Source organism: Takifugu rubripes, chromosome 2 (assembly GCF_901000725.2).
Source record: "Takifugu rubripes chromosome 2, fTakRub1.2, whole genome shotgun sequence".
Lineage (NCBI taxonomy): Eukaryota > Metazoa > Chordata > Actinopteri > Tetraodontiformes > Tetraodontidae > Takifugu > Takifugu rubripes.
The window spans coordinates 11,272,575-11,287,109 of NC_042286.1; the positions used below are offsets into that span (position 1 = coordinate 11,272,575).

The 14,535-nt window shown below is 46.3% G+C and overlaps 2 protein-coding genes across 4 annotated transcripts in view; both read right to left on the bottom strand.

Moving 5' to 3' along the window:
* Positions 1–9,806, bottom strand: part of col12a1a (collagen, type XII, alpha 1a) — a 41,103-nt gene extending 31,297 nt beyond the window's left edge. For all 3 annotated transcript variants that reach the window (XM_011616046.2, XM_011616041.2, XM_011616055.2), the window contains exons 1-13: positions 9,644–9,806; positions 8,598–8,704; positions 5,642–5,758; positions 5,414–5,557; positions 5,241–5,291; positions 3,795–4,058; positions 3,315–3,479; positions 2,978–3,151; positions 2,593–2,883; positions 1,900–2,502; positions 920–1,198; positions 554–829; positions 191–463 (exon numbers count right to left, since the gene is read on the bottom strand). In XM_011616046.2, coding sequence (XP_011614348.2) covers positions 191–463; positions 554–829; positions 920–1,198; positions 1,900–2,502; positions 2,593–2,883; positions 2,978–3,151; positions 3,315–3,479; positions 3,795–4,058; positions 5,241–5,291; positions 5,414–5,557; positions 5,642–5,758; positions 8,598–8,667 — 2,707 coding nt within the window. In that variant the 5' untranslated portion in view covers positions 8,668–8,704; positions 9,644–9,806. The remainder of the gene's footprint in view (positions 1–190; positions 464–553; positions 830–919; positions 1,199–1,899; positions 2,503–2,592; positions 2,884–2,977; positions 3,152–3,314; positions 3,480–3,794; positions 4,059–5,240; positions 5,292–5,413; positions 5,558–5,641; positions 5,759–8,597; positions 8,705–9,643) is intronic.
* A 1,068-nt stretch (positions 9,807–10,874) lies between these two features.
* On the bottom strand, positions 10,875–14,532 carry LOC101077692 (cell cycle control protein 50A). The gene is made up of 7 exons (XM_003962420.3): positions 14,063–14,532; positions 13,515–13,634; positions 13,036–13,143; positions 12,884–12,971; positions 12,676–12,816; positions 12,386–12,595; positions 10,875–11,868 (listed from the first exon to the last, which is right to left on the bottom strand). Exons 1-7 carry the CDS (start codon positions 14,309–14,311, stop codon positions 11,675–11,677), a joined length of 1,110 nt encoding a protein of 369 aa, XP_003962469.1. The 5' UTR covers positions 14,312–14,532; the 3' UTR covers positions 10,875–11,674.
* Between the last annotated feature and the right edge of the window lie 3 nt (positions 14,533–14,535).

The window sequence follows — 14,535 nt, forward strand, 5'->3', positions numbered from 1 at the left end:
CCAGACAACTGACCTCACTCGAGCACTTTTGATAAACATAGCAAAATATAAACAGTAATAAAAGGCAGTAAAAAATGTGCATGACAGAAACAGGTTTGTCAGCTCAGCAAGGTCCTCTTGCTGAGTCCATGCATTTGTGCTGCAATAAAAACATTCCTACCATGCATCAAAGGCTTCACATCTCCCTTACCTTCTAAAGTGGTTCCAGTGCCAATCAGGGGATCTCCCACCCCTGAAGTGTAGCGAGCGCTGACAAACAGCTCGTACTCGGTGGCTGGCTGGAGGTTCTTCAGCAAAGCCTGGGTGGTATCGCCCTTCACAGTTATCTCGTTCCTGTCACCCCCCTCGGCAGGCTTGTAGACGATGCTGTACTGGAGGACATTCCCTCTGGCAGGCTGCCAGGCCAGTTTCATTGTGGAAATGGTCTCATCAAACACGCGAAGGTCACGAGGAGAACCGAAGACTGAAAATGAAAAAGAATGAATGGCACGATAGTTGGGATTCACTTGTCTTTGCTTCTAGAGGTCATTCTGGAATAGATTTTCTGGCTCACCTTCCTTGGTGGTGCCGTCGATCTGCATCTCCTGACCCAAGCCTGTTGAATACTCGGCAAACACAGACACTCGGTAGGTCGTGATGGGGAAAAGCTCCTGGAGAACGATGGAAGTCTCGGTTCCAATAGTTTGAGCCTCCAATATTTCCCCAGTACCGCTCAGTGGAACATAGGACAGGCGGTATCTGATGACCGGACCTGGAGCATCTCGCCATGACACTCTGAAACTGTTTGTAGTCTCCTCTGAAACACGTAGGTTTCGTACGGGTCCTTGTTCTGCACAACAAAGAACACATCAGTTTGTAATTATTCTTATTTGGAGTTCTCTCAGAGTACCATTTGAGTTCCAAGCACAAGCCACAGTACCTTCTAAAGTCGTCTCTTCTCCGCTCAATGGGAAACTGTCTCCTTTGTCATACTGAGCGAAGACGTTGACCTCGTAGGCAGTGAGGGGGAAAAGGTGTTGCAGAACCACCGAGGTGGCATCACCAGGCAGTGCAATGGAAATGTAATCGCCAGTGATGTCTTCAGCCTTGCGGTAACGCACCAGATAAGACATGACTTTAGTAGCGGGTGGTGTCCAAGAGGTGCGGAAGCTTCTGGATGTGATCTCAGAGAACTTCAAGTCATTTGGTGGAAGCAGACCTGAAAAAGAGTAACCAGTGGTCTGAATATCTACCATAAGAAGAACACTAAAAGGGATTCATCAAGTAACAAATGAGGGGCAAAAGCATCAACCAAGAAAGAGGTTTGCTGGGGTTGCCAGGAAGCCTCTGAGAATTCAAAACATGGGTCCAACCATGTTTAGCCAACGATTATAAAAGAAAAGCATAAAATGTGAAATGCTACAATGTCAGCGGGGTGTGCTTTGGCCTTTATTATCAGGTACTTTTTTTTTTGGGTGGGATGATTCCATTACTGGGTGGAACAGCCATGGACGTGCCCTCAGCCTAACCTCTGATTATGAAACCAATTTGCAGCAATCACTTGTGCGGTTAATCTTAGCCATTTGTTGTGCTTTTTATTCCATGACAGTCCTACTGTAAACAGCTAAGTTGCAGAGTGCTTTTGTATACTTGATGTGTTTGTATTTCAATAAAGAGTGTGACAGAATTTACATGCTTTTTGGTTTGTTTTCTACTACTTTCACATATTCTGTGGCCAACGACTAGAAACCCTAATTGAACCTGGTGGCAATTAGGGTTTTAGGATTTTAGTTTGTATTCTGTCCTTTACTAAATAACATGTCAAAGCTAGCGTCATTTGCCAACAGCTTAGTAACACATGCAGTTATTCAAACCACTGGCTTGACCTTAGGGGGTCAGAAGTTCAAACCTCCTGCTTACTTCTCTTTTTGATGTTGAGGAGTTCCTGCTCGATCCTCAAGCAGATGGACTGTGTCAGCTCTTTGGAAATCCTCTGGAAAGCATCAAAGTCCTCCACCTCAAAGACATGGTTATCAGCTGGGGGGTTAGCGATGGCTTCGAGCTCTGTCCTCACAGCATCCTTCACACCAACGGCAAAGATCTCCACATCAATATTCCTCAAGTTGGTGGCCGCGTCCTTAAAGGAGTCGGATGACTTTCCATCGGTGATCAGGACCATGACACGAGGAACATTCTGTCTTGCTCCACGGGATGCGATAAAAATTTTGTCCTTGACATATTTCATGGCTTTGCCAGTGTTGGTAGAACCTCCGCGGTAAGGGAAAGTACGCACTGCTTTAACAACAGCGTTGATGTCGTGGTGGGTGTTGAGGGCAAACTCAGTGTGGGGATCTCGGCTGTACTGCACCAAGCTAATCTGAACTTTGTTGGGTCCGATGTCAAAGGAATTGACGAGGACCTCAAGGAAGGCGCGGACTTTGGCAAAGTTTTGTAATCCAATACTGTACGAGCCGTCAACCAGGAGGACCACATCAGCCTGCACATCAACTCCAAGAGAGCACTCTGGACAAAAAGACATGAAAGGGTTACTCAAAGCAAAATTTAAGACTGACCTATAATATTCTGGGCATTGTTTATAGTAGTCTATTTTACCTGTCGACACCTTTACCGGCTGGGTCTTTTCCGTCGTGATGATGGGTTCACTAGGAGTGAGTCCTTTGAGGGCAAAGAGACTGATCTCATACACAGTCTCGGGTGAAAGGTCACGAACATTGATAGACGTATGAGTTGGCCCCGTGTAAAGCTCTTGACGCTTCATTCCAGCTAGCATGGGGATGAGGGTGAGCTTATAGCCTGTGACATCACCCAATGAAGGATCCCATGTGACCCTCATTGACTTAGATGCGATTTCTGTGACCTGCACATTGGATGCTGGCTCCACCACTGATGGGGAGGGTAAAACCAGGGATATTAATCATGACTTTGCCCCTCAAGATATGTTTTCCACAGCCATACGAGTAAGAGTGTTTCCACTTACATTCTTCTCCACTGACCAAAACGCTGAGCTGCTCATCAACACCGGAACACACCTCTCCGATGATCTTCTTCTGCACCTCTTGGATCTGGTCAAAGTTGGGAACGTTGTACACGTGTTTGCTGTGCGGCATTGACGCCATTTCCCTCAGCTCGTCCTCATCTGCCCCTTTGATACCTGAAAAAAAGCAGTCCAGCGCCAAGGTATCAGCATGTGTGTTCTGCACTCTGTGACAGATGTGGTAAATATAAAATATGGATATTCCGATCTGCGGAAAAAGAAATACTTTCCAAGGACAGGCAGACATTTACGTGGGAGAGTAATATTCATCAAAACATACCTAGGACAAATATTTCCACTCCGATGTTCCTAAGCCTTTTAGCATACTCCTCCACAGAGTCCTGGGATTTTCCATCAGTGATGATCATGGCTACCTTAGGAAAGGCTTTTCTGGAGCCACCAGCTTCCGTAAAGATGTTTTGCAGGAGGTAATCAATGGCATCGCCTTAGGCCAAAAAACAACACGCTCGACTTATTAACAGACAGATGTCAATGTCATATTAATTTGACAAAAGCAGAAGCTACACATGTCAATATCGCTCTTGGTGAAAATAGCTTTTGGCAGAAAAGTAAAAGAATAAATTCACAGTAATCTAACACAAACAGCTGTGTTTCGTTATCATCCCATGGAAATAAATCAAAATACCATCGCGAAGTGAATGATAAATACTGGCAGAGTGGAGATTAAAGTATCTTAAAACAGGCTATAATCAGAACAAATTGACGTCTCTGCTCCTTCGGGAAGGTCAAAACATTTTACCTGTCATGGTGTTTCCACCCTTGTAAGGTAGGGAGTTGATGGCTTGGAGCAAGTCTCCTCTTCTGTTGTAACGGGTGAGGGGGAACTCCGTGCGGGTGTCTGTGCTGTACTGAACCACGGCCACCCGGGTCTTGTCCTCGCCAATGTCGAAGGCCCCAGCCAGAGAGGCGATGAAGCTGCGGATGTGCTTAAAGTTTTCTCGGCCCACACTCCAGGAACCGTCCACCAGGAAAACTAAGTCTGTGATTGCACTGATGGAACATTCTATGCAGAAAGACAGCAGAGGAGTAAGTTAGCTTAATTCTCCTCCCGGTTAATGATTGGTCGAAAAATCTACACAACAGGAAAAGCGAAAATAAGTCATGCATAGGTCAATGGCAGCAGCAGAGTGGTCTAAAACAATCTCGACATTTAGTTGGAGAGCCCGAAATATTCTCACATCAAAGAAAATATCAGTGGTTACAGTATGCCAGCGGATTCCAGCAGCCCGAGGGAACAATTCAGCACGCTAAACATTTAGAAAAGATTCCACCTGCAGTGCTCGCTGGTAATACTTCCCACACCTCAGTGGTGGAAATGTCTGGAGCTTTTAATGTGTCTCTATTAAAACAATTCTGGAGCCCCGTGTCAGTGGAATTTAATCGCCTTTGCTCAAAGCCTCCCTGACAGATGTGTTTGGTCAGTGTTTCCTGGAGGAATGCTGAAATGGATGAGGACAGTTTGACATGGGACTAAGATGTGCCGTCCCTGCTGCATTTCTGAACACTTTAAAGGGCAGCCGGTGTGTCTGGAGTTCTGTTTATATTACGCAGTGAAGTTTTCTACTGTGGGTTTATAGGACGGGTGGCGATGGCCTTGTCGGTGACGTAAGTCATGTGACAACACGGCGGCGTGATGAATTAAAATTGTGTAGGTAATTAATGAATTTGCTGACAAAGAAGAATATGACACTGGATGGATGGATGGATGGATGGATGGATGGATGGATGGATGGATGGATGGATGGATGGATGGATGGATGGATGAGTGGTTGGATGGATGGATGGATGGTTGGATGGATGGATGGATGGATGGATGGTGTCATTAGACTCCATAGATGGGTATCGAAAAATGGTCCGGTAGCCTAACTAGGCGCACTTTCCTGGTGGAAAGGCAGAAAACTGTGCCAACAGCAACGGTTCTGCTCAGTGGAGCCGCAGCTTGGGTGGCACAATCCATGCGTCACCGCCTGATACTCCCTCCACCCCACGACAGAAACCAGAACCATTCCATTCCCGTCCCTTTTTCTCTTCAAGCGTCAACTGGTTTGTGTTGTGTTTGGCGTTATGTTCACAGTCGGACACTCCCCCCCCCCCCCCCCCATCAACAGCACCACCACCTCCACCCCTACAGAAACAGAGCGCGGCCCGTTCAGTTCCTGGCTGTCACCAGGATAAACATACTTACTGACGGTGTCTGTCGGCCTCCGGACTCGATCGCTGCTGTTCCCGGACTGGACTGAAACACAGGAAGCACATGGTGAGTGATCACCACACGCCAGCACCTCTGCCTCTCAGCAGGGGGTGGGAGGGTTCACGGTGAAAAATAGAAACGTCAACATATACCAAACGTGTACTTACTGGTTAGCTGTCCAAAGATGGGAATGCTCTCCTCCGACCCATCGAAAGAGTTTATAGACACCGAGTAGTCCAAGTCAGGTGTCAGGTCAGTGATGGAGGTCACAGAGGTATAAGCGTCAAGGGTAAAGTCTCTAACTGCTTCATCTGGAGGAATTGAACAGGAAAAGTTGAGATGGATCATGGGTGGAGATATTTTTTCCAGGACATATTTCCCTGGATCGTACTGACCTGAATCGGATACGACCTGTATTCTGAAGCCCTGTATCCTCGCCGAGGGTCTCCTCCAAGACATTTCCACTGAGTTTTCATTTAGAATTTTAAATCTCAAGTCCGAGGGGGGCTCCACTGCAGAGGAGAAGGACACTGCGTTAAATCCCAGCAGAGACGGGGGCGAATATTTCTGATCAAACGGGAGTACGTGAGATTTTCATTCAGGCATTCACAAAGGGTCCCAACAACAAACACTTCAGGGCTGAAGTGGACGTTCCTTCATTGTTGTTGGGGGACAGACACACAGACGCTGCGGTCCGTTTGTGAGGATGACAAGAACAAATGAGAACAAAATAAAAGGTGCAAAGGGGGGGCCATTTTGGAGGGAAAATGGCCTTTGTTTGAGTTGCTGGATCCAACTCAAGCGTCGGTAACATGTGCGCAGCATCAGTCCGCCGCAGTGCAAACAGCGAGTGGGCCGTCACCATGCTGAGAGCAGCCGCTCTAACACATGCTGCTCTCATCAAAGGACGGGTCGCAGCTTCACAAATACACAACCGCGGCTTCATACACAAGTTACCGATTATACAATGGAAGCGGAGTTGCCGTGTGATTGCTGACTCGTGAGAAAATTGGAAACCATATGTTATATATACGTCGTATATAAACATATTTCAAAGAGGAGAGATCGGCGTGTTGTTTATGTGGTTAAAATATGAGTGGCACACATCCATTGCAAACCATTTAAAAAAGAAATACACAACTGGTGACCGCAGACACTTGTGTACTTTTTCATATGAGACACACAGAATGAATGTAAACGCTGGAAAGGCCTTTCAGGTGGACCAGAGCAGAGAAGGCGTGTACATTGATATAAATACAGGAAGACAAACACACAGCGCGAGACGCGCGCTCTGACACTCATGCATGGTGTACATGAGAAAGTTGTTTGGCTCAACAACTTTGACCGATCGGACGGTGTTTTCCATGTACAGTGGGGACCACACAGACGGTTGACAAGCATATTTTAGAATGATATTCTTTTCTTGAGGGTGGCGGTTAGTCGAAGGGAAGAAGGGGGGAGGGTTAATAGGTGGGTTGCTGGTTTAAATTTAGTCCGTTCCGCATGGACGGATCGCTTCAAACTGTCTCAAACTTTCATTTGATGTGTCCTAATGTGAGTTGTTAGTCTGTTTCCTGATTAAATCTTTTAGCATTGCGATGTGTCATGCTAGTTTCTTCAGAGATAATCGCGACTTTAAAGTGATCAAATTAGCTGGGATGCACTGATCCACGACAGTAAATCAGACTCAGAACTGTCAGAGAGGTTAAACTCAACGGCCTAAGGGCCTTAACTCCAGACGGTTGTCATGCATATCACCATAGCGATGACTCAAGGGGACTCAGCATGCACTTTAGAGCCTGGAATGAATGGTGGGTACAAAAGAAGGCAGAATATCATTGGAGAATACGCTCCGAGTAGGATGCCATAGCTCGGGACACACTGAACGCACAGATGACAAACAGGAGCCCATGAAATGCAAACTGGGATTGGAGGATCACCAACCTGGCGCATCGACCCATGGGGGGGCCCCCCACGGACTGCATTCATTTCTCCTGCGCGTACTCCTCTCAGCCACCAAACGGTGAGAGGTTAGGGAGCGTGTGGATCACAAAATTCCGGTTTTTAAAAGCGGCTGCTGGCTGCGGTTACGTTTTAACGGCGCTAGCACATTGTTTCGTTTTGCTGGGTTCGACCAAATGTCCTGCTGGTTTCCAGGAACAATGGCGGATCTGTCTGCTTCCTACAGCCCCAGCGTGTTTAGACTCTGTGGTTTCCCTCGCTACACGGACGTGGGCCCCATCAGTTCCTAATAAAGGACGCCCCTGGCCTGGTGGCAGACGGAGGCCGGCTACTGTTCTGTCGGTAACCTCGCTTCCCAGCCAGACCGCCGTCCTGGCCCGAGCTCTCGTCGGAGGAGAGAACCAGCAGAGGCAGGACGAAGGCCAACATAATCCCACAACATGTGCTGACATTAAACGTTACCGCATATTAACTTTCCGTTTATTTTGCAGTTCAGCATTTTGGATTTTTTTTTTACTTTTTTTTTTTTTTGCAAATTCCCGAAAAAATAAGTTCTAGAATGGCTCTTTGTCTGGGTGCTGTCTGAGGACTAATTGACGATTCTCGGATTTCAGCTTTCCATTCGGTTGGAGATATGTGAGACCGGACGATTAAACCCGCTCCCTTCTGCCAGAGACCTTTCAGACGGGAGGGGGGGAGCTTTCCATACCATATTTCCATATTTCCCCTTATTTGAGACCAAATGTAAGCAGAGGAAATCGCTCTGAGTCATTTACAGTCACAATGACTGAGAGATCTGGAGCTCAGACCCGATTGAACAGCCATTAAAACCAACTTAACTCCGTTTTAACCCATTTCCACATCAACTCTAAAGACTGAAAATGACACTTAACAAACTGAAGGTGGTTTAAAGTCGATGTGTCCAGTTATTTCAGCCTCACTGTTGGACTTTAACCTCTTTTTCTACCATTCCATCAAAGCTAAATAGCTTTCAAATTCAGACATTTTAGGCAGTTTTTGGGGTTATTAGCATTTTGAAACAAAGGTGCAGCACTGGGCTGTCAGAGATCGAGCCTCCGAGAGAGCGTCGCTCGACTCTTTGGGCTGCTTTATCCTTTTTTTCTTTCTTTTTTTTTTAACAAATGTTAAGAGCAACGCTGCAGAGGGAGAAGAACATGACAGTGATCAATCCGTAAACACATCATCTGACAGCATACGCAGCAAAGTCAAAACAACTTTATTGCATTCATCGATACAAACACATTATTCCTGTGGAGGAAAGAAATTAAATTAGACAGCAGGAGATGAAAGGGAAGGAGTGGGGCTGGCGTGTGTGTGCGTGTGTGTGAGTGTGTGCGTGTGTGTGTGTTGGAGGGGGTGTGCATTTACCTTGAGCCTCCACGGAGGACAGCAGGGCTGCGACCAAGGCAGCCGTGGCCAGACACAGCCCTAACTTCATGTTTGGCCCCTGAAGGCTCCGCAGCACACCAACCGGTCTGAGAGCAGAGAGACGGGGAGTGAGGAGGCGAGTGTGTGTTCAACACGCCGGGACGTTCCCCCGCGTGGAGAGAACAGTTGCGACCCAGCATGAATGCTGGAGCCCCGTGCACTTGTTTTATGTGGAAATATTAATAACTGTTGGATCATGAGATCTTTCCATCGAAACAAGCTCCATCTGGACTCTCTTGCGCAACAGCTGCCACACCTTGATGCCTCCTGCTGATGGCTGCACCCTGAGGTGGCCATTTAATGCTGCCTCATCATAATTAGAGAGTTAAAAAAAAAAAAAAAAAAAAGATTCCACCACATTCCTTAATAATTTTTGCGACGCTGTCTGCTCACATTATTTCCTTTTATAGCCCCGGGACCGAAATAACAAGGTAAAATGACTTTAAAGGCTAATTCACGCCGGAATTTAAATGACTGCTGACGTGATGCACCGCGGAGAAGCTTAGGGAGCGCATGCGTGACCTCTGCGGTGGTCGCGTCCGTGTTGTTGGATGACACGCAACACACGTTGGGAGCGCGTTTCAGTCAGAGTCTGATCTCGACTGGAGGCAGAGCCGCACCAGGGCCGCACGCACACGCCCGCGGATCGCAGGCCGCGCGCACCGCCTGCTGCCCAGCCGGGAACACTGCAGCAGGCGCGCTGAGTGGGTGTCATTCGAATCCCTGATGGGTCTCACGGATGGATTCCTTACGTTCTCTTTGGACCCGATTTCTGAATTTTACTGTGAAGCCTTTTAAGGCGGACTTGGAGGAATCTCAGTTCACCAATGAAACTTGACAAAAAACTTTTAAACATGAGCCCAAACATTTGCTCATAGAAAAATTGGTTTAAAGTGTTGGAGTTTAAGAATGAACAATAATGTTGAATATCTAAAAAGGCATAAATCAAGAGCAAGAGAGAGTTAAAGTGAAGTTTTTCTCCTTACATTCAAGCGTCCAGAAGCGCAGCCAGCGAGCGTCAGCCTCGGAGCGTCTCTTCTCCTCTGCAGTCAAGTGTGAGGAGCAGCCGGACCCTCCTCTCTCCTCTCTCCTCTCTCCGATGCCCGGGCAGGAAAAGTTGCTTTCCAAATGGGAAGAATCTTTCCACCATCAGCTACTTAATAAGGGGGGCAGGTCCCGGATCTCAGTTTACCAGTTACGACAGCCCTGCCTGTCAGTCGCCCCCCCCCCCCCCCCCCCAGACTGCGCCACTCTTTGGGAATTTTTAAATTGCATTCTTTCCCTCTGGTGACTTAATGGGTTTCCTGCATCAGCGTGACTACATCGCAGAGATAGTTGCCAAGACAACGCTGAAAGGACGTTGGACCGGATTTATTATTTAACTCGACTTCTCCTCTCTGTACCATGTACAGGTGACACAAAAGAGCAATCATCCATTTATCTTGGAGTTTTATATATTTTTATATAGTTTCCATTCTTATTTCCTTTTTTTTGTATTATATATTTATTATTATTACGGATTGTTCTTCTTCTATCCTTGCAGTCCTGAATGTCTTTTCCTCTGTGTGTTTTCACGTTGAGGGACAAAGAAAGAAAATCTGAATCTGAAGGATTCTTATTTTAATTGGAATGTTTTGGAATGAAAGACTTCAGTCTAAGAGATGGGGTCGGGGTGGCGGGGAGGGTCAGGACCAAGCACTTGAATCGCCGGAGTACTTTTTTGAACCCAGTGAGGACTAATACTGACAGACCATAATCTTCCATTGAAGAGTTTGACTCAACATTCTCGTCCAGGCTCTCGCAGGGGTTTGACGCCCCCTAGTGTCTAAATCAAGCACTTACATCTGAGCCAAATCTCGAAGATTACAGCATTTATATTAATTTGTTACACAAAATAAGACCAACGTAAAAAATCTCAGCAGTTCATGTCTCCGTGAATGTGAGTGGTCATGAGTTATGACGGGGGGGGGCATTTTACTTTCATCTGAGTGTAGCCCGCAATCTTACGTCACAGACAGCTTAGTAAAATGTCGCCACCTGCTGGCTGAATAGTGCAGTCTTCTTTACAGGTCAAAATATTGTAAATTATGGGCCTATATGTCTTTATATATGATATGATGCATCCACGGCCAGTAATGAGCAATTGTGAAATCGAGGCAGTTTTCCAATAACTAACTGTTGCATCATAAAAGACACACCTGAACTCCAACAAGCGAGTCAAGAGCAGAGTTGTTTAATTGGACAGTATGTACAGAGGTCATAGAAAACAAGTTCCCAGTTCAAACAGTTCCATCCTACTGAGGTGACAGTTGCAGGAAACGCAGACAAATAAGGGGAACTCACAAACCAGACACTTTTAAAGTGCATAAAATTTGGTCGACATTAAGTTAACACGAGGGTCATATTAACGATAGTGGGTAGTAGCTGTTTAGGAGGCTCCCAGGAGCACTTCGTTTCGTTTTTAAAAAGGGGACCAACAGACAATTTTGCACTATTCAGTGCACGAAAGTTCCAACAATGCTGATTAGGCCTTCCAGAGGATCAAATACTCATTAAATATTGGTGTTTACCTTAATAAATAGCACAAAATGCATGATTACCTCTGACCAAAGCGATCTCAGTGATGCAGAATGGTACATTCATCAGCAGGACGTGATACAATATAGAATACGGAAACATCTGCACAAAAAAAATACACCTTTCAACAATAAAGCCATTCACAGAGTATTACTGGAATAAAACAGACACTCTGTTAATGTGTGGGTGACCAGTTGAAACAGGAAATGATTTGCTCAGCAGCTCACATGAAGCTAAATGTGCTGTAGCGTCCTTCATCCACGGCTGACGGCAGATCTGTTAATGATGCACGTCCAACGCTGCTCACTTCAATATGCACAAACACGTAACAGATGACTAGACACCAGTATTATCAGGCTAGAAATCAAAAGGCAGTCAAGACAGACCTTTTAGCTTTAACCAAGCATGCACAGGCAAGCGAGCGTGACCCCAGGATCGGGTTAGTTTGGAATGTCTGCGCTGCTGTTGCGGGTGTCGTATTTGTGGTGGATGATGAGCAGAACGACGCCCAGGAAGAAACAGATGGAGCCCACCGTGATGTAGGCGATGCCCAGGAAAGGGTTCTTCCCCCCCATCCAGGAAATGGTGCTCAGGATCATCCTCTTGCGTCCATCAAAGCTGAGCACGGGGTAATCTGATTACATGCGGTTAAAAAAAAAAAAAAAACAGCTGCAGCTTCTGGACAGTCAAAAACAAACAATTCTATTAATACACATGCTAATGAGCATGCTTAGTACTATATATTTCAAATTTTAATGTCTGCTGTTTGCTCGCAGGAGAGTGAAACATTCTTCCAACTGAATAAAAGTGACTGATTTAAAGGTGCTTATTTAAATACATATATTATAGAGGATGAGGTGAGCATAACCTATGTTTACATCCATCCAAGGAAGTTATGTAGGTATTGAGGCAGGTCCTCCTCTATGGGTTTTTACGGGAAGAAAACCTGATATTTTTGAGTTTCTGTCGTTTGTTTCGCCTATGCAGTAAACGTGCTGCATATCGTTTTCTAACCACCAGGGGTCGCCAAATATATATATATATATATATATGATTTAACACAAGACTTTCAAGATAAGTGTTAAGCTGAGATATAAGCCAGGTCTCTAGAGCAGACTTCCCAGTACCGTGAATTTAATGTGAAAGGATACTGTAGGTGATGTTCAGCTCATAGTTGCCACTGGGCAGGGTGGGCTCCACGTTGGACTTCTTCGTGATAATGCGATAGAGCTTGCGAAACGTGGGCAAGGCAGCCGTGCGCATCCACACAATGAAGTCCTCGTTGATGAAACCGTTGTTCTCGGGATCTGACGGGTCCAGTTCGTAAACCGCCTTCCTCCAGTTCACCGGTTTGTTCGTGCCTGAGAAAGCCAAGCCTGTTAGCGCGACGCGGGCGTTCACGAGACAAAAGGTTACAGGACACAAAGGTTTTAAACGGCACCTTGGAACACGACAGTGAGATTGGCATTCCCTCCGGGGTTCCTGAACTTAACGTGCTTGTCCGTCCACCACGCAATCCCCTTCTTCACCACAGGAATTAAGACTTTGGTGCCATTATCGATGTAATACAGCTCCAGAGTGTCTGAAACAAACGCTTAGTTTAGACCAAATGCGGCAATCGACCCAACGTCAATATTGGCTGCACTTACCATTAAAAAGGCTGTTAGCTATGGCCCCACATGGAGCAATGGGCTGTCCCTCACTAGTGCGGTATGGGTCACATTCTTTACTTGGGTTCTATAAAAACAATCATCGTTAACCTAACGCAGTCCCAGTAACTGCAGAGGTTCCACGAGCGTACCTTCAACGCAGACAGGTCCCCATTCAGCTGGCTGTCATCTCTGGACTTCACATAACGCCTGTGGTTCTGGTAGAAGTTGGATAAGCCGTAGTACATGAAGACATTGTTCTGCAGGGAAGGAGAGCGCCAATTGTGGTCAATAACGCCATTAGACGGGGGCGGCGCAAGACCGAGGAACCATCCACAGAATTTGATTTAAGAAGCACAGAGCAAAGGATTCTGGGTATTAAATACAGGTTTCTCATATTTGAAAATATCCACTTTTAAAATGACTCAATTAAACAAAGCAAGGAAAAGTCAAGGCTTTTCTACGATCAATACAGGCCCATCTAGGGGTTGCTGCGGTGGATACTTTCTGGGCAGAATGATCAATGTTGGTGTCCAAACAAAGCCTGAGTGCTTTTTACCCTGCGATGGAAATAGACCTTAATGGCTCTTTACTGATTGGAGGGGCCACCTCCGCGAGAGCCGGTGCTCACCTCAAACGGCTGATCCAAACTGAAGTTGACGACGCAGTGGCAGGGCGTTGTGCTGTTCCACGTGAAGTTCCTGGCGCAGCTGTAGCACGGGCTGGAGATGTCCACGCCGGTGTAATCAATCTGGAACCGTGGAGCCAAGGATTTAGAAGATCAAAACGATGGCTCATTTTATGAATCCGATAACCCGATAGACCACATTGCTGAGTTATTGGACAGTTTAACCTACAGTGTTCCACCTCATTATATTCCAGTATAATTAATCATTTCCATGAAACAAACACATCAGAAACGCTGTAAGCTCTCAGCTCCACTGTCACCCTTATCTAGGGTACGTAGAAATACTTAGTGCTTATTTTGACGTAACACATCAGGAAGTCAGGGTAAAAAAAATGCGTAAATCCATTTATAACGCGTCTTAAGTTACGTAACTAGCGTTGGTGCCGCATATGTTTTAATGTACAGCGTAGAATCAGCAAAACGCCGCCTGTTTTTGCTGTATTCGGTGTTAGCTGTGGCATTAGCAAGCAAAATGACAGCTGCGACTTTACCTCGAACTCTTTAATGTTGTTTGAGGAGACATACAGGCCGATACCGATGGGGATGAAGATGAGTCCGATTACGAAGAAAGCGGGCAGGACGGTGCCAGCCGTTAAAATGGGCTGCCAGGCTGGAAGTCTCTGCTGTTTGAACGCCGTGTTGTCCGGCTTTTTACTTTTAACAGCCCCGGTTCCTCCGTGGTTCGCAGCACCCGAGTGGTGACCGTCCTCTTCCTTAGCGTTGTAGCTTGACGCCATCATGGCTGCGATCCGCGTAGAGCAAAAATAATCAAGCGCAGGCGACAACGGACAGGTCCCAGGCGATCCAACACCGCGAAACAAAAGACGAAACGTGACAATGAAGTGTAAAAAAAACTAAACAGACTTCCACCTTGTTTCAATGCAACGATCGGCTCATTGCAACGTTGATCTGATCTTCCTTGTTAATCCTGTCCAAGAAGAAGAAGCAGGAAGCGCTTCAGCCA

What these genes read in the sequence shown, in the direction of transcription:
- LOC101077692 (XM_003962420.3), bottom strand. Translation starts at nt 14,311, where the DNA reads ATGATGGCGTCAAGCTACAACGCTAAGGAAGAGGACGGTCACCACTCG. An exon ending in AGCTAACAGCCTTTTTAATG is followed by an intron (nt 12,817 to 12,883) that starts GTAAGTGCAGCC and finishes CGTTTGTTTCAG; the next exon opens with ACACTCTGGAGCTGTATTAC. An exon ending in TCTCACTGTCGTGTTCCAAG is followed by an intron (nt 12,596 to 12,675) that starts GTGCCGTTTAAA and finishes TGGCTTTCTCAG; the next exon opens with GCACGAACAAACCGGTGAAC.